The sequence below is a fragment of the Aythya marila genome, assembly GCF_965140915.1.
Source record: "Aythya marila genome assembly, chromosome: 2".
NCBI lineage: Eukaryota > Metazoa > Chordata > Aves > Anseriformes > Anatidae > Aythya > Aythya marila.
Window position 1 is genome coordinate 14,727,426 of NC_139043.1, and position 18,981 is coordinate 14,746,406.

Below are 18,981 nucleotides of genomic sequence, written 5' to 3' on the forward strand. Positions count from 1 at the left end.
GATAAAATAAAAAGTCATGTTCGTGTCTACTCCTCAGCCTTGGGCCTGATAGCCTGTTTGAGGCAGCCAAAAATCACCTTATGCCCATTTTTCATGTCTTAAAATTCACTGCATGCCAAACTGCAAGCTGTCAGTGATACCAAGGAGCTGAAACATCACCTGAAATCTTCACAGTGAAAAATTGTCCGTGCTACGCATCTTTTTCTAGTCATACCCTCCTAAGCTGCTGTCTGAGAGGAAATTGATATGGGAACATATATATATGCTCCACTCTGAAAGGCCAGCAGCCCTGGTGTGGCATGGTTGCCGTTCAGAACAAGGCAGTCAGCTTTATGGATGAAATCTGCCAGATCCTCTCACGCTTTTGCTCGTGAGCACGTTTGAAAATCAGAAAAGGTGATGACCCTTTTAAAATAAAAATGGAATTGCTGGCAGGAAGGAAAGGTACAACTCAGTGTTCTTAGCATTTAAAGATGGTTATAAAATGTATATTGGCTGTTTTTATAATTTATAGTGAAACTGCTGTTGCTTTTAATAAAATGAGACTTCCAGTCAGAGTTTCATGATTATGAATGTGGGCATTTTGTTACCCAGCTTGGATTTATCCTACAAATAACCATTTTCTAACATAACTGTGGGCATATACATAACTTAATGGGATTCTCTGTCACACATAATTCTTTCTCAACTTCTAGGGGTTGGACTTGTTGCTGAATACTTAAAGTCCTTGAATAAAGCTCAAGAACTGAGTTAGCGATGACTTTCATGATTTTTAATTTAATTTTTTCTTTAATTCTTAGACTTTTAAAACTTCCTGTAATTCATTATTAGATTTACCATTTCAAGTGCTTATTTAAAAGGCACCTTAGCTGCTGAAGCAAATCAATATTTACAGTGCATTAGTGCCACAGAGAATTTGAAGCCTTGTGATTAGAGTTCATTGCTGTTTTATCCAGTCTTCAAAGAAACTCCAGACTTCAAACGCTATCAGCCATCATCCTGAAATCAGTGACATTGCATTGGTCCCATGCGTACTTCATCTTGTGGTTTAATTATTAAGTTTCTTTCCTTTGATTTTCCTTTTAATATTTCAAAGTATATCGTCTTCAAATCTATAAATTTAAGGAAACCTGAAGATTGTAACCACCAATATATTGGTAGTAAAATCTGTTCAATATATTCTTTTTTGTTATTGTTCTAATGGACGGTATGGAAACTGAGCTAGAGCAGAGTCTCTCAGAATAGAACTGAAGAGAGGAGTACAGGAGATGGTATTTATCAATTGTGGTTAACACAGCATGAATAAAATGTAATCCCTAGATCAATACCTGGTGAAGTATTGTCCACTGCCAAGGACCATGCCCTAGAGCTTCATGTACTTGTCCCATTCCAGTGATAAAAAAAAAATAAATAAAAATTACCACCCCAGATTTCTAATTTAACTTGGAAATGCATAGATCTAGCACACCCAAATGATCATCTTTTATAATTCATTTTCTTGTGAAGTTTGGCTAGCAATGCAAGTTACATTTCCTTATACATGGAGCCATTTTCATAAAGAGTGACTAGAGTTGATCAAGTTGTATCTTTGAACTGACAGAACACCATTTTTTTTGTAGATTTGGAGAAATGTTCAATAAATTTCTGAAAGTACCTCAGTAGCTAACCTTAATAAAATGAGATGGTCATATTAAAGGTGGCACAGCAGCAAATATTTTTTTTAGAGAAACATCTTGCATTGATGTTTTCTCTGGGAAATTAATATTTGGAAATTCTGTTGCATAATTAACTTTCTGTGTTGTGAAAAGTCTCTGACACTTAGCATGGTTCAAACTGTGATGTTTTAGCTACAAAGAAAAAGGCAATGCAGTGATAATTGCTCTCTCCTCTCCAGAAGTGCTGACTTGAGTTCCATTTTCTTCCCTTTATTTCTTTGTTGGCAATTCAGCTTCTCCTCTTACAGAAGTTCACTGAACTGAACTTTTGTTTTGTCAAGTAATTTGAAGAAAGAGTGTAAAAATACAAGAACATTTTGCTATCGCCATGCTTATATATAGATGTATGAGCATAAGGAGCAAGTGAACTCATGTTTGAAAATGATAATTCCCTGTTGCATGTAGGGTGGGTAGCTAAAGCAAACAGGATAATATGCATGCGCTGCTGCTTGGAACAAATATAGATTGGTATTTCTCTTAAGTGGCACCACTCATGCTACAGACCCACTTTCTTGACCAGGCTAATCCAGTAAATAAGAGTGTCTGTTCGGAGCGAAGGCAGCAGCACAGACACTGCTGTTAATGGGTCACTTCATTATGCTTTGCGGTGCTGTTGCCTGTGACCACAGCTGTGGCACCTTTGTTATATAGATCTCCGGTGATTTGCTAGTGTACTTTTATTATGTTTACCATCTAGTGGGAAATGAGGGGCTTTGCTTTCAGCTGCTTCATGAAACTTGAAGTAGTTGAAGACAAGGCAATCAAAGAAAAACCCTCTGTTATGCGTTTTGTGAGTATATACTGAGTAATCACATTCTAACTAGAGTTGACTCAGACCATAAATACTTTTCTGCATAATTAACGTGATCTTTCCTGAAATATTCTTTTAATTATTTCTTGTTCCATTATACTCTTGTATATACATATTTATAAAAGAAAAAAAAAATCTTTGCTGGAAATTGACTCTTGTGAATGTCTTTGTTATGAAAATGGAAAAAAAAAAAAAAAAGAATTTTCAAAGGGAAGAGAAATAGTACAGTGTTAGTGGGAAAAACATTAATTAATTCTCTGTTATTCTCATTTACCAGATTGGACATGAAATAGAATGACTGCTTTGGTGTTTTCTTGTGTACCACTTGTGCATATTTCAGCAGCACAAGTCCTGGTTGTTCCAAAAAGCTCCTTGCACATGTACTTTCTCTGTGTGGCAAGACCTGCTATATTTCTCAGTGTCTTTATAGTGCCGTAGGAAATAAGATTTTGTATTTTAATGTTGTTCTGTGTAGCTTTAACATAATGACATTGTAAAGCTTAAGAGCAGTCAGTTATCCTACTGCTGTCATTGTGTTTTCTGGCTGGTATTGTGACACGTGAACCTTCAGCTTCTTCAGGAACTGCTTGATCATGGCATTAAAAAATAGTCCTGGTATCATTCTCAGATGTTGGCCAGTGTGCCTTCCCCAGTGACTCTGCTTGCTTACGTGCCATAGTTTTCACCTTTTCCTTTTTCACTTTGCATTCAAGGTTCTCAGTGCAGCAGCAAAGAGAAATAAGACTGATAAATCACATCACCTCCATTCTGGTGTTGAGTGGGAGAGTGCTAAGAGGTCGCAAATGCAGGCAATGAAACTTCTGTTTGGGCATGAAGACTGTAGATGTGTGGATATTTGCTGTAGGATAATAAATGAAATTGGAAAAATTAAGTTGTATTTCAAGAGAAACAAACTTTAATGTGCCATCAAAGTTTCCAGACCTGATTTGACCTCCACATATATTAAAAAACCCTATCTCTTCCCAATCAGTCTACCTGCCTGATGCACCATTTATTACTAATGAAATATTTTTCTCCTGTCAATCATGCCAGCTGGCAAGCTAAGGGAATCAAGGTAAATCAACACAGACCTTCCAGACACAGTCAGGGAAAGGAATAATGCAGAACAGAAACCAGTCACTCCCAGAAGTTCTAAGAAAGGCATGGAGAGTGTATTGCCCAAGCAGAAGAGCTTTCCCTGCAGAGGCTGCTGTGCCACCCCTTGCAAGCATGCTCTGGCTGGCAGTGCCCACACTGGGAAGCGTGGCCCTAGTCCACTCCTTGTTTTGGCATCAGGCTCTTTGGAACTTCGGCTACTTGCCCTTTAAAACAGCTTTAAGTCGCCTTAGTTGGTTGCTCAAGCTTATTCTCTTTTTTTGTTTTAAATTTACACAACAACCAACAGATGGTAGCGATACCATGTTTGTACTTATAAAGCCAAAGAGCTGTACAAGGTTAAAAGAATTATATTTGGCCCTTGTTTTCTTCTCATGTGGTCAAGCAGCAAGGCTGTGGTTTTAAAGGAAACAGACCTCGTCCTTGAGGAACTATGCTGAGGTCAATAACCAGTTACCCTGTGAAACCACATTTGGTCAAAACCACCCATCCAGGGCTTGAAAAAATGTTTTTTCCTATGTGAAAAACATTTTAAATCTAGTCAGAGTTTATTTACTGTCTCTTTTGTTTTTCAGATATGCCTCTTCATGTACGGCGGAGTAGTGACCCTGCACTGATTGGCCTCTCAACATCTGTAAGTGATACAAATTTTTCTTCAGAAGAACCTTCACGGAAAAACCCTACAAGGTGGTCCACAACAGCAGGCTTCCTCAAGCAGAACACCCCTGGCGTACCCACTACTCATGAAAGAAAGGTATATTTCTTTTCACCTCTTCAGTCAATAAATGAGAAATGTGCATGCATCTTCACTTCTTTTGTCCTTCTCTTGTCTACTCCAGGCTTAAACCTTTGTTTACCTTGTCCAACAAACCACATTATCAACAGAGCGCTGTGCCAGTCCCATGTGTACCTACTTCTTAGCAAGTCCTCAGTGGCACCCACAGCAGGTGTTACAAATGTTTGATTTTGCCATTAAGTGCCATTGAAGCTCTGATTACTCATTACTCTGTTAAACAGGGCCTAAATACTGTCACATATTTTCTTTGAATGCAAATAGGCAGTTTATATAATGACTTCTATCTCCGCAGAAGTCCTAATGTCAGTGAATAATCTGCATGCCTACAGCCATTCTGGCTCTGTCTTTCTGACATAGCAATGCTAGTTTTCATTTTCTGAGGCACTAGTCAAGTAATACAAAGCAAAAATTGCAAATGCTGTATTATTTGCTTTCATTTTTTCTTTCATTTTTTTCAATATGATTTCAGTATCTCTACCTGAATTGCTTTACTAGCTGGAGAAGTCAGTAGGAAGCACTCTCCTCAATGCATTATTGGAAAAAAAAAAAAAAAAAAAAAAAAGAAGAAGCTGTAAGAAACATTCCCTTTTGTGTAGCTCCCTACATTGCCCAACATTGTGATGGTAACATAAAAACAAACTGAAAAGGATTTTTTTTTTCCAACAGAAAGTTGCCCTATAGCAAGTTGCACTTTCAGTTGCCATTCTGACTGCACAGCATAAGATCCTGTCAGAAAACAGGCAGCTTATTACAGGGTTTTTATTTTCCTTTATTGTTATTAATTCTGTGTAGTATAAACACAAGCTAAGAAGATGCAGCTAGAACTCCCAAATCCCAAAGAAAGAAATCTTTACATGCTGCTAATGAAGTCACCTATCTCCCATGGGATTTTAGTTACTTCAAAAATATCAATAAAGACACAGGACTCATAGGCATTAAGGTCTGCATTCTTACAGAGTTTTCAGTTTAATCTGGTACCTTTGGGTCTCTGCTTGATCAGGATTTCAGGTAGGTGAAGGTATATATTCTGTCACTTGTGCTGGTGCAGTATAGAAGTGTGTGTTGTTTTGAAAAGTATTTTACAGTATTCTGATTTGGAGAAGAAAAGTGATAATCTAATCCCTTTGAAGTGTTAACATCTTGATTTAATTTTTCTGCAATCATAATGAGGCTGTACTTCATTACTCCACAAGCATGAATGTAGAAGGCCATACATAAATAGCATAGTCAGATTTCTTTAGAGTGTGTGAAGTTAGCAGAAATTGGAGAGAATTAAACAGCAGTTGATCTTTCACACTAGTCTTCTTGCATCATTAGTTGTTCATCATGTATTTGCACTTGATTTTCATAAAAATATTTGCTGTCTACTGGAGCACGGTGACTGAAATGGAAAGGAATTCATATGATCTCATGTAGTGATGGGAAGGTAGGCACAAGAGAACATTAAATCAAGAAGATGGTTTAGAGCTAATGTAGGTTAGCTAGTGCTACAGATATTGTTAATTTCCTTTACTCATTTTTAATTTTATTTTATACACTGTATACATTAATCCTTCAAATAGAGCAGATCACTGAGTAGACTATTCTTAATAGATAAGATGCAGTAAACAACTGCAATTGAATAATAATTGCTTGTGCAACATATGTTGTGAATTAATACTGAGTTAATTTGTGCTAGATTGTTTATTTCTGTTGTCAGCATCTTGATTCTGTCATGTGAGTCAAGATTTCATAGTGAATCCTATTGCTCATAGGAATTGATATTAATAATTCTCCTTTCTTGCTCAAATATAAGCAACAATTTAATTTGTGTTATCATTCTAAAAGGTGCTTTTTTGAAGTTCTCTATCACTTACCAAAGTACTGACACTGAATTTTTGTGAATGTGTTCATGTTATTTGAACTGCAGCAACTCCTCACTGTTATTGTTTTCTTCAGCTACTCAGATAACAAGAAGAGATGGCTGTGCTTTGTTCCAGACTATTTCATTGATTATAGATGACACAGACATTTCAAGCAAAGCAATGAGAACAATCTTAATTTTCTGCTCTGTGCATTGGACTTAAGCACCCATATATCTTTTGTGGGCGGTTGGCACTACGTAATGTTTTCACTGCAGTTCCCTCTCTTGACAGCACAAGAACATATGTTCTTGGGCTGAAATTTGCAGCACAGTTGTAGATTAGCAACTTTACCCCAGCAATATCTGTATGTCTCTTGCAGAAACAAGAAAAGGGTTTCTGGGAGAGTTGCCAAAAGCTTCATCCACCTACTGACTCTAAGAAGTGACATTACTTTCAGCCCGTCACCTCCAAAGAGAAATAATTGACAGGTAGAAACCCTGTCCAATTTTTAGAGGAATTAGCAAAGGGAGGCTGCGTGTATCTGGCAGAAGGGATTTATTTCTCAGGGGCGAGTGAGAGAAGACTCCTTATTGGTGTTTATTTCATTTTGGGTAAGAACAATTTGGAATGGCAGGAAAATGGGCAGATGCTCAAGATTAGATGAAATGAAAGGGGTGGGATTGCTGCCATGCACTGAAGGCTGTGAAGAGCCAGGACATATGCCAGTAGTTCTGGGCAAATAAAAAGGGAAAAGGGCACCTGGAAAGAGGAAAAATGTGGGAGGTTTGAAGGATACCATTGAAAAATTTGTAGTCCCTTTAGGTATTAGGGTGGAACTGAGCTCTCATTTGTTTTTCATATCACTTCACTGTAAAGAAACCTTTATTGTCATGATGTCCCACTACGCTGTGTTTCCTTAGATCTGGAATCTCAACCTTTTCTGTTTTCTGTTGCTCACCTGTACTTTGGTCTTGTAAGAGCAACTTGAAACCAGATGTTGATGTTCTCTGTCCCAAAGTACTTATGTATTTGAAGAATTATCATTATTATTGATTATTTAAAAGTTACTGTACTGTTGGTCACTGTGCTCAGCTAGGTAGTTCCTGACCTCTTCCTTCTGTGTTCTTGTCCTGAGCGGTCTCAACAGAACGATTAGGGCTCCTCGTCTGTGCAAGATATTCACAAAATTGGCTCGTAATTATCAACCACTTTCTTGGGTAAATTCACTTCTCAAGATTCTTTTAAAACTAAACACTAAAATCACTCTCAAATACATTTTTGTGTGTGAGACATATCCATATTCCATAATGATTCAAGGCTTGACTTAATCACGTCTCTTTCTTCCTTGAGCCATTCTAATGAAATAAGAAATCTCTTAGTAAAAATATCTTCACAGAGGCCTGCAGTAATACCTGATTTGCAAGCTGTAATTTTGTTTGAATTGTATTGAACTGTACAGTTGAACAGATTGTATGCAGCTGAAGTGTACCACGTGTGATTCCTACCATCACAGTAAAATGTTTTTTGATATTGCTGTTTTCTGAATAACCATTAATTTGGATCACAGTCTTAATAATGCAGTACCAAAGACTATTGGCTTAACGAGCTGCACGTAAAATGTGTGAGCTGCACTAACGAAAATTGGGTTTCCTTTCCCTTAGATGTTTGTGTTAGTGTACAAGAAAGACATATAAATGCAGCAGCCAGATAAATTGCGTATGAATACAAATCAGTTATCTGCTTGGATCCTGCTTCTCTGAAATAGGCAAGGCTTATCTAGTTAACCTGCCTTGCTTAGTACAGGGGTATATCATGGCTACCTGGCTTATGAAAATTTTCACTCTTTGACTTTTCAGAGTTTGATTCATATATTGTTGCATCAGAGATAACAGCACTCGTATAGCATAAAGAGGTGAAAATGTGCACTATGAAAGAGAACTCAAGAGAGAGCAATGAGAAAGAAAAATGATTGTGCCTGGGCTTCTGTGCCTCTCTCGCTCCTGGATTCACCCACCTGGAGCAAAGCAAATGGCACGCAACATGCTCTGCAGGGTGGATCATCATCAGCAAACACATAGCTGAGTATACTCAGCACATCATTTTTTTTCCCTTTTTGCCTTTGCCATTTAGTCAGCAGCCTTTTTTTTTTTTTTTTTTTTTTTTTTTTGAATACGCTTCCCATGAACGTATGATGAGTTTGAGAACAGCCATGCCTTGTAGGAATTACTGTTTTAGGATGTGCTTTCTTCCTGCTTGGAAGCCTTATCTTTTGGGGTTCTGTAAACTGCAGAGGAAGAATCTGTTGCCATATGAGAGTGATCTAAATCTCATACAGTGTCAAATCCCTTACCTGTAAAACGTTGTGTCTCTCACCATCTCCTCTTGTAGGTATTTTTACTGTTCCTATTGGATTGAGACAGATAATATTCACATTGTTGGATTGCATTTTTTCATTTATGTGAAAGAGGCAATGCTTTCTAATTCTCTTTGTAAGCAGGGTATAAACATTTCTGTATTAAAGTATGTCTAGATAGGAGAAAAGCATGCATGGATTATAGGAGATGTATATACCATACAAAAATGGCACGTCCGATGGTGTGCCATCAGATTCAAAATGAAAACTAGTTTCACTTAGCTTTGAGTCTTTTTAAAGCTGTCTTAGTGAAGTTTGCTCTATCACTGCCACCAAAGACATGGTATTTCAATAGATTTGAACTGTAACTCAGAGGATTGAACTGTGACTCAGAGCTCTATATTAAAAGAGCATGCATTAGTTTCATTTTATAGCCAGGGAGTCTGAATCACAGAGCGGGCATCATTCTGGGAACAAGCTCATTTCTTTTTGGTCGGGTTTTGTCATTTCAGTTGTGATTGCATATAGTGTAAGAGGAAAGGAAAACGAGAGCCATTTACAAATGCTGATATTAAGTATTTTAATGCAAAAAAAAAATGTTGCTATGGGAGAGAGATGGATGGGTATTTAAACAACAAAAGTTATATGCACCAGTTTTCTTTCTTTGTGATAGAAAATCATTGCTGGCAGCTTGTCACATGATGATGAAATAGTTTAGAGGAAACGTACGCAGACTGTGCAATATAAAATAAACATAGTTATGTGTTATTTTTGTCCTGGGTAATGTGTAAAATTCCCAACTTTCATAGAACCACAGAATACCTGAGGTTGGAAGGTACCTCTGGAGGTCTTCTTGTCCAACCACTCTGCTCAAAGGAGCATCAACCAGAGCAGCTTGCTCAGGTTTGTGTCCAGTTGGGTTTTGAGTATACTTGTCTCCAAGGTTGCAGCCTGCACCGCTTCTCTGGGCAAGCTTTTCCAGCGTTCAATCACTCCTGCATAATGACTTGTACTTCAGTACGTGCCTGTTGCCTCTTGTTACCACTGAGAAGAGTCTGGCTTTCCATACAGAGCAGCTAGTGATATTTTAGTACAATAAAAATTAAAATCTCTATGGAAAAACTCAGCATTCCAAAATGTGAAAACAAACACAGTATTTCTCACCATCAGCAGCATGTTGAAAATGGGAGATAAAAAATGAAGAATCTTTGCCTGGTGCACAGAGAGATAACAGACAGCGTGTATCACTTGATGCTGTGCTCTGCTCTTTGCCGAGTACTGTGTACACAGGCGGGATTCAGCTATTTGGATCCAAAAGTCAGTCATGACCAGACTTGTTAAGAAGCAGGGGAAAAGCCAACAATAAAAGCAGCCAATCCAAAGTAAGTTACAATTTTCTCCATCTCTTGTTCTTTTACCTTTTTACACTGGGAGATTGCCACTTGTGGAAACCCATCTATCAAATTTCCCCTCTGTCCCCCAAACGAGATGGATTATTGGCATAGGGTGCTAAAGAGGTCTGAGAACTGGTGTTTTTTTTGCACATCCAGTCTGAAGTTGAGCAAGTATGTTGATTGCTCTCTATCTCTGCTCTTCATCAGTGAGGCAGGAAGAATGTCTTTCTCTCAGAGTGCTGTGCTGCCCCATCCCTCTGTCTGTGTGACAGGTGAGCAATGTCTGGCCTGTAGGTGAGAGGACAAGGTGCTGCATCATGAGCTGGGACTGCCAAGGAGGGTCTGGGTGAGCAAGTGCCTTCTGGTGATGGAGGCGTAGTGGAACGTGCAGGGGATGTTTGTCTTTACACTTCAGTGGTGCTGGAGTACAGCATCTCTTGGAGAGGTGGTGAAAGGCACGGACCTTGCAAGTACATGGTACGGTGAAATTTAAGTTGTAATGAATGGCTGACTTTTCCTCCGCCATTCAGCGAAGTGTACATGTACTTGTAAATCCCATGTTTAAATGTTCACCTCTTTTTTTTTTTTTTTTTTTTAATTTTGTTACTATCTCTCTCTCTGGGTTTGAGACCAAAAATACACAGGCATGAAAGAGTAACTTGATAAAAAATTGAATAATTAAAGGAAAGAAAAAAAAAAAAAAAAAAGAAAATGAGGCTGGATGTTCAGGTGTAGTGATTTTGTTAAGATTAGAAAAACTCATAGGTTTTCATTGGCAGTGGTTGGATCTGGATTTTGACCTGTTGTCATCTATTTGATCATAACCCAGAGCAGTGTATTTACACTGCATTTGCAGTACACACTTGTGTTTCAAGAGTGTCTGCAGATGCATATTCATATATTTGTCCGTCTGCCTTGTTTCCATGTTACCAAGGCTGTGCATTGGTGCAGCACAGGCCTGGATTTTGGCTGGACGAGCAGGCAGGCAGTCGCACGTGCAGTACGAGCCACGCAGCAGTCTGGGCTTTCCTGCAGTGTCCTGATGTGAGTCTGGGTGGTGTCAGCAGTGATTATTCCAGCCTTTTTTTTTTTTTCTTTTTTTTTCTTTTTTTTTTTTTTTCTGCGTTTGTTGTATTTTTAAATGAATTTATGTCATTTTGTAATGAATACTAGTCACACAATAGCAGATTTCTCAGACTGAAATTCACTGTCCATAGAACCAATATATACAAAGGGGCAGTGTGATTGGGACGGAGATGGTGAACTTACCTTTAAAACCAGGAAAGGCTCGTTACCTTCTGGGCTTAGTTCTGTCGTGACTGAATTTGGGGCCGAAACAGATGCTGCTTGTCCTGTCTTGGTAAAGCCCTTGGGAAGGAGTCTGGCCAAGGTCTGAAAAGAATTTGCAAGTCGGCTGAGCCAACTGCTTCCTTCACAGCTGAGAGCTGTCCAGGGAGCCCCACTGAGTCCCGTTTATATTGTTAAATGCAGAACATGGGGCTGATTTTGGTAAGGGCTGGGTGGGCCGGAGGGGACGCTGGCGGTGGTGTGGTGAGGGCACAGCCACTGCCTTTGGGTCTTGCTGCTGCCTGGGGCTCTGCCTGTAAGGCACTGTCCTTCCTTGAGGTAAGGAGGAAAGAAAAATTAAGTTTCATTAGCCTGAGGAGACAGAATGGTTCTCTTATCCCCCTCAACCAATTTTTGTTGTTTTCAGGCATGCAGATACAATTTTCTCAACATAAAAACAGCAGGTTGAAGCTATTCTCAAATGCTTATTTTAGAGGTATGACCACCTGAAAGCATTTACCTACACTTACAAGGATAATGCAGGTGCTTTATAAGATATATTCATTTCAAGATCTAAATATAAGATTCTTGTGAAGTTTCCTGTACCTTGCTGCTTCCTGTCTCCCTTAACTCTCCAAATATATTTTATATTTATAAAATCCTGTTTGTTAAATCCTATATTCAGAGCATACTTTTGAAATTACTTAATTGCCAGCTTTTTTCCCTTTCTGGAATTTAATTTCTTGGCTCTCCCAAGGATTGAAATGAAGGGATGTTAACATTAAGATAAATAAACAGCTTTACAAATGCTGTTTCACTAAATCCAAATTGACATAAAGCATTGGGTACAAAATCAAATATCAGTGAAAATGACAGGACTGTGCATAATTCCATTATTGCACATAAATAACTGTATAGATTCATAAATAGCTGGATATAAACAACTATTTAGAACCCTTTAAAGCAGCACAGCAAAATGAGGTGGGAATTGACTGAGTCAAGAACATTTCAAAAGAGGTCTGATTTTACAGATATTCTTGTACAGGCCAGTTGGAATTGCAACTTGGGAGGGAACTGTAAATCAGCTCTTTTATTTTTAATTTATTTTATTTTATTTTTATTTTTATTTTGGACAAAATTTTACTAGCTTTAAAATAAGTCTAAAAGTCCTAAGTGATTTATTTTTCTTAAAGAACACTTTCTAGATGTTCTACAATTGGTCTAAAAAAATAATTCACCGTTGTGAAAAAAAAATGGAAGGGGAAACCGCTTAGAAAGTATAATGTGTACAGGAATCAGAACTGTAGCTTCTTGGCATTTTAAGTTAACTGATACATTTGTTTTTCTTTAAAATGACGCTATGGAAGGCGATGCCTTTTTAGTGTTGTTTCAAGAAGCTTACAGAAATAAAATCCAGCTTCAGAATTATAATTACAGAATATCAACTGCCATATGTTATTTTGGTTGTTTAGCATTATCTCTCATGAGATTTTATTGTGAGATTAACAAGTAAGGAGTGAACTGAAGAGGAAGCTTTTTTTCCTCTCCCTCAGTCTGAGAAAAAACAATACACACTGCGTGGTAAGTTTTGTTTTTGCATCTGTACTTGCAAAGATCATGATATTTTTGTTTTCCTTTGTAAACAAGAGAGACCAACAGAATGATTTGGATAGGCAGTGTCACAGTTTTTAGTTTACTCTTAATTTAGCCCATGTTCTTTGACACTGAATAGCTACATGTAGCACCACATGTACAGAAAACTGTCTGTCCATCATGGCCCCTACATACTGCTCTTTCTTCAGATCAGACCTTGCTTGTCAATCAAGGCATAATATGGAATATATGAATTGGAATTGCACAACTTTGGAAATTGCACAACTTTGGAAATTTCGGAACATTGGCTTTTATGTTGTCTTTCTCCTCATTGGCATCTAATGAGCTATTGTCAACACATAATAAATTATTTCTATTCACAGATCCATAGAAGGGGTCATTTCTGAAGACAAGTCTTTCTAGATTTTCGAAAGGCATCAGAATGACTATAGTGTCGTCATTCTTCACATATATTTCCATTATAACATGGAATACAAATGACTATATTCTGTATTGGAATATTAGATATGCATATTTTGCATCCTAAGACAGTTTTTGTGGGTTGGTGGAAGTGGTCCATGTTCCAGGTTCGAGTTAAGAGGAGGCACAAATACGAGGTAACCCTTTAATACAAGAGTCCTCTCTTTACTCCTAGTAATGGCCTAAGATTAGAAGCTCCTGATAGTTACTTGGTGATTGGGACTGGATTCTTGTTATATGCATTTGGCTGGGCTGTATCCAGGTTATTGTAGCTTCTGAGGTCTTGTTCTCCAATATACAGCAAACAAAGCTAGCTTTCAAACTAAACTGTAGAGTGATAAATAAACTGAATCTTCTGAGAGGAAAAGGAAAATCACCCAAGTAGTAGTGTCAGTTTCTTAAGATACGCACATGTTTATAAAGAGTTACTTATTCAGTTCCTGCTCAGGTAAACTGTTGAAATCTGGTACAATTTGTTGATAAAAAGCTGATCATGAATAGAGGGATTGAATCCAAGATTGAATCCAAATCTGATCTCTAGGTAAGAAGTATTTTTGCTGCGAATTTCTGTAAGTACAGCACATCTACTGGGTTAATTAATTTCCCATATATAATGGATTTTCCCAGGAAAATAGATGTGCTCTTTTTAAGAAATGGGGTCCAGTTGGTTTTATTCCTCGTTTATTTATTTAAAGTCCACAAACAAACAAAACCAAACAACAATAAACATTACTGAACTAGTAAACAGATGTGTATATTAGAGCTGTATTTAAATTCATTACATGGGTGTTTTGTTAATTGTAGCTTTTACAGTCCTGTCCAAGTGTGACATCAAACTGTCCAGAGTCAAGCATGGACACAGGGGAGCATAAAAAGAAAGAAGAGCAGCTTTTATAGTGATTCAACCAATAAATATATTTACAAACATTTACTTGCCCAAAGTTGATCAAATGAAATGGTAGCCTCAGAAGATGAAATAAAGTTCTGTCTCTCATCAACGTGGAGATATGGCCTCAGTCTGAAGCCATCACAAGGTATCAAAAGCAAACAAAAACCCTTCTCCAGAAGGTGCAGCATACAAGAAAAAAGATATAGCTAAAAATTTTCAAGTGCCCTAAATGGTTTCTCTTAGTGAAGCTCCTGAACAGGAGGTGAATAACTTGCTGTAGAAATAGCTATAGAGAAAACTTGAGATTTTTGGATCTCCTTCCAGAGAATTGCCATGAAGCAAAGTCTTCAATCTGTTTGACTCTTGTATTGATGTCTAGTAGTAAGAGAAACAACCAGAAATTCACTACACTTCACATTAGAGATACAGGATGCAAAAGGAAAGAAGAAAACTCCCTTCCTTTACTATTTGGAAAGCGGTGTAGTTGCAAATGAGGTAACAGGCATGGACAAGGCACCGTATGGTGTGAAGGACTTTCTTGTTGGGTTAGTAATGCTGGGAGTCTTTAGTGGTACAACTGCAGGTTAAAATCACTAATGAGTTTATGCACTGACAGCTAGTAATTAAAGTACATGGATCATACTAATGTATCATTTCATCTACAAGCTGTGGAGTCTTTGATGAGGAGCTTGTTATATATTTCAATTCATCTGAAATTAAAAGTACAACAAAATCGCTTCACTTCTGTCCCCTTTCACCCAAGCCTCCAGCAAAGCCCTTCAGGGACACCATGCTGAACTAAATCTTAAGGAGTTAGATTCTATGTCCTCATTAAAAATACTGCAAAATGCTACTATTAAGTATAGTGGCAATATGGTGATTTGACAGTTTTAGTGTTATATTGATCAATTTCCATTTCAAATATCATAAACCTGCCATGGCCCACAGTCCCCAAAGATGTTTGGTGAAGAACCTTTTTTTTAAAAAATTACAGCATTTAATTGTAACTGATGATGCGTGTCAGTACCAGTCTCAGGAGGGCTTCCAGCTGCAACTCCAGAAGAAATGAGAATTCCCTGCGTGACCCTGATGGCTTCTGCACCATAAAATCTTTCTCTTTATGGTATTGAAGTTAAAAGCGACACATACCTTTCCCAGCTGGATGTTTGGAGCGGGCGTGCTAATGCCAAATCATGCTGAATAGAAGGAAAGCTTTCTGGGTTGTTCATTTGCATATTTTACAACATATATATGTTTGTATGTTTGCTTTAAATACCAAACAGCATTGCAGCTTGTTCAGTAAGCCCCAATATCTAAGCTGCAGTTATGTGTTTTTCACTTCATCACTATAGTTCATAAAACCATTATGGTTGGAAAAGACCTCCAAGATCATCTGGTCCAACCATCCCCCTACCACTAATGTCACCCACTAAACCATGTCCCTGAGCACCACATCCAACCTTTCCTTGAACACCCCCAGCGACGGTGACTCCACCACCTCCCTGGGCAACCCCTTTCCAATGCCTGACTGCTCTTTCTGACAAGAAGTATCTCCTAATTTCCAACCTAAAGCTCTCCTGGTGCAACTTGAGGCCATTCTCTCTAGTCCCATCACTGGTTATCTGCAAGAAGAGGCTGACCCCCAGCTCCCCACACCTTCCTTTCAGGTAGTCATAGAGAGCAATAAGGTCTCCCCTGAGCCTCCTGTTCCCCAGACTAAACAACCCCAGTTCCCTCAGCTGCTCCTCACAGGACTTATGCTCCAGACCCTTCACCAGCTTTGTAGCCCTTCTCTGGACACGCTCCAGGGCCTCAAAGTCCTTCTTGTAGTGAGGACCCTAAGACTGAACACAGCACTGGAGGTGCGGCCTCACCAGAGCAGAGTACAGGGGGACGATCACCTCCCTGCTCCAGCTGGCTACACTATTCCTGATACAAGTCAGGGTGCTGTTGGCCTTCTTGGCCACCTGGGCACACTGATGGCTCATGTTCAGGCAAGCATCAGTCAGCACCCTCAGATCTTTTTCCTCATCACAGCTTTCCAGACACTCTGCCCCAAGCCTATAACACTGCATGGGGTTGTTGTGACCAAAGTGCAGGACCCAGCACTTAGCCGTGTTGAACCTCATCCCATTGGCCTCTGCTCATCAACCCATCCTATCCACGTCCCTCTGCAGGGCCTTCAGACCCTCCGGCAGATTGACACTTCCCCCCAGTTTGGTGTCATCTGCAAACTTACTGAGGGTGCACTCAATTCCCTCATCCAAATCATCAGTAAAGATATCAAAGAGAATGGGCACCTACACTCATCCCCACTGCTATCTTTGAATTAAGTCTGTCAGTAGCAGTAGTGGAGATCTCCATGCAGATGGGATTCCAGGCTGCCAGCAGCATCTGGAGGTCTTGCACAGGTGACAGGACTGCGAGCAGCAGGGTTAGAAGTGCTCCTAGTCCAGCTCTCTTCTTGCAGTAGTGCCACCACCAGCAGAGCACACAGAGAGCTTTTGGCCACAACAAAGAACCAAGTGTCATTCTTATCTATGACAGGTTGTTTTTCTGTTTTACTGTTTAGCTCTGTGTGTGATTCAAACCCTGATAAAGTATTTTGTCACATGCTGATGATAGTGCTGGTTTGAGTGGTCTCTGAGCTGTGCTGCAGAGCACAAGAAGTCACGGGGACCACATCTCTTCCAGAAAAATTGCTGAGTAACTTTTAATACCCTCTGTAAAAAGTGATCTGGTGTATGCTTTATCAAGAGAAAGGCGATCTTCTGCGGAAGTGGACTACAGCAGAAATATTTTGGTAGATAGGAAGAATATATTCTTCTGGCCAGCACAGATATTACTAGGCATAAACTCCTTGCAGAATTCTTGATACAGTATAGCTACACCAAACAGAGGCCTAATTTAACTCTGTTTTACTCTTAGCAAATATAATTTCACCTGTATTGTGTGCTGTGATATTAAAAGACATTTCACAGCAGGAAGTTCCAATATAAACTGTAAGCAAACTGTTGTCCTGCATAATTCAGATCAGAGACACTTAGTGTTTGAATGATTGAAGAACACTTCCCTGAACATCATCCTTTGATGAACTTTTTATTTTTTTTCCTTCTCTCTTTTGAAAAAATCTGGATTATACATGGCTAATGGGGGCTCTGTGGAGGGAGATGTTTGTGTAGTATAGAAAAAAGAAGTCTTTTTAAAAAGTTTGTATTGAAGATTGTAAACATGAATCACTAAAAATAGAATTGTCTATAAAATATAGGGATACAGAAAGCATAAGAGGAAGAAATTTCTATTCATTCAGACAGGTCTGTCAGATAACAAGTTACTGTCAGATAACAATAACTCATGCACCAACTGAATGGGGTTTTATGTGCATAAAATAATCCTTCTTTATTTCTTTGTCCAGGTTCTGATTTTGTTGTTATACCTTTCCACCACTTTGAGCAAGACAAATTGTTGTTTTGGCTTATAGGAACTGTGCCACCTCTGTCACCAAACGAATTGAATAAGAGAAGCAATAGGAAAAAATCAATTTCTGCATACTGTTTCCTGTCTCTTATGGCTCTTGCTGCGGTTGTACAAAGTGGTGACTGACTTCCACTATCCCTTTTGTAAGCAAGGAGTTAGTTTGATGTATGGTTAATCACACTGGAAAACTGGAACATTTCAGTAGTTGAAAGATGTGAAGTTCTTACTCATTTGGTTAACTATTAGTTTAAGTATAGGTTAAACTATTTTATGATGCAGATTTATTAGGCTAGTTACTTGTGCAGGCGTATTTTTGCAAGGATATCTTGTGCTGGTCGAATTCAAACTTTAATGTCACAAAATGGAAGATTTCTTTTATGCTACAAAGTCTCCTTCAAGAAAAGAACTTGTCCTCAATTAAGAAAGCTTAAGTTTGATATGTATAGAAGAAGACTGCCCTCACCCAGGAAGCTTTTGAAAACTCTCCTATGTATCACAGTTATATTGAGAGTTCAATTTCCTAGCAAAGCATGTCATACGTTTACAAGAAATCAAATTGTAACAGCCAGTTGTAAGGGAATTGATGCTACAGTCTGTGTTTTAGAGTATCGGACTAACACTGTGCCAGGCAAAAGAAATATCAATAGACTAAATAGGGGAAGGAAATACTTATGCTGATGGAATGAAGTATTGATTTAAAAAGGGGTCAAAACTTTGCTGTGTGTGCTATAAATAATAAAACTGTGAATGTGCACTGGTGTTTTTTTTTAGAGATTTTCAAGATTCCTAGAGGCAGTAATATTGCAAAATATATGGAACTACAGTCCTATTTTATTTGCTTATGTATGACTGTAAGAAAAATAGATACTCTCTAAATTGTCTGACTTGATATTGAGGTAGATATACTGGAAAAAATATTCTGCTTCTGAAGGAAGAATCCTTATTTACAACCTGTTTTTGAAAAGCTGAGGGGAGTTTCAGTTCCATATGTGTTCAGTTGGAGGGCGCTAACGGGTGTAAATCAACAATTGGTCTGTAGACTTCAGGCTAGGGGTAACTCCCAACACTAAGGATCTGCCACCTGTTTTTATTGGCTTTTGGTGATCAGACTGGGTAAGGACTAAGCGTCTTTAGAGGCTGAAGAATTTGCACTTGTGGGAAAGATAAGCAGAAAATGCTTATAATTTATCAATTAAAAATCTATAATTATTTTTATCACAATGTGA

General features: G+C 38.5%; 1 protein-coding gene across 9 annotated transcripts in view; it reads left to right on the forward strand.

Moving 5' to 3' along the window:
- PARD3 (par-3 family cell polarity regulator) overlaps positions 1 to 18,981 on the forward strand; it is a 447,831-nt gene that overhangs the window by 172,765 nt on the left and 256,085 nt on the right. For all 9 annotated transcript variants that reach the window (XM_082753473.1, XM_082753470.1, XM_082753468.1 and 6 more), the window contains exon 4: positions 4,218 to 4,396. In XM_082753473.1, coding sequence (XP_082609599.1) covers positions 4,218 to 4,396 — 179 coding nt within the window. The remainder of the gene's footprint in view (positions 1 to 4,217; positions 4,397 to 18,981) is intronic.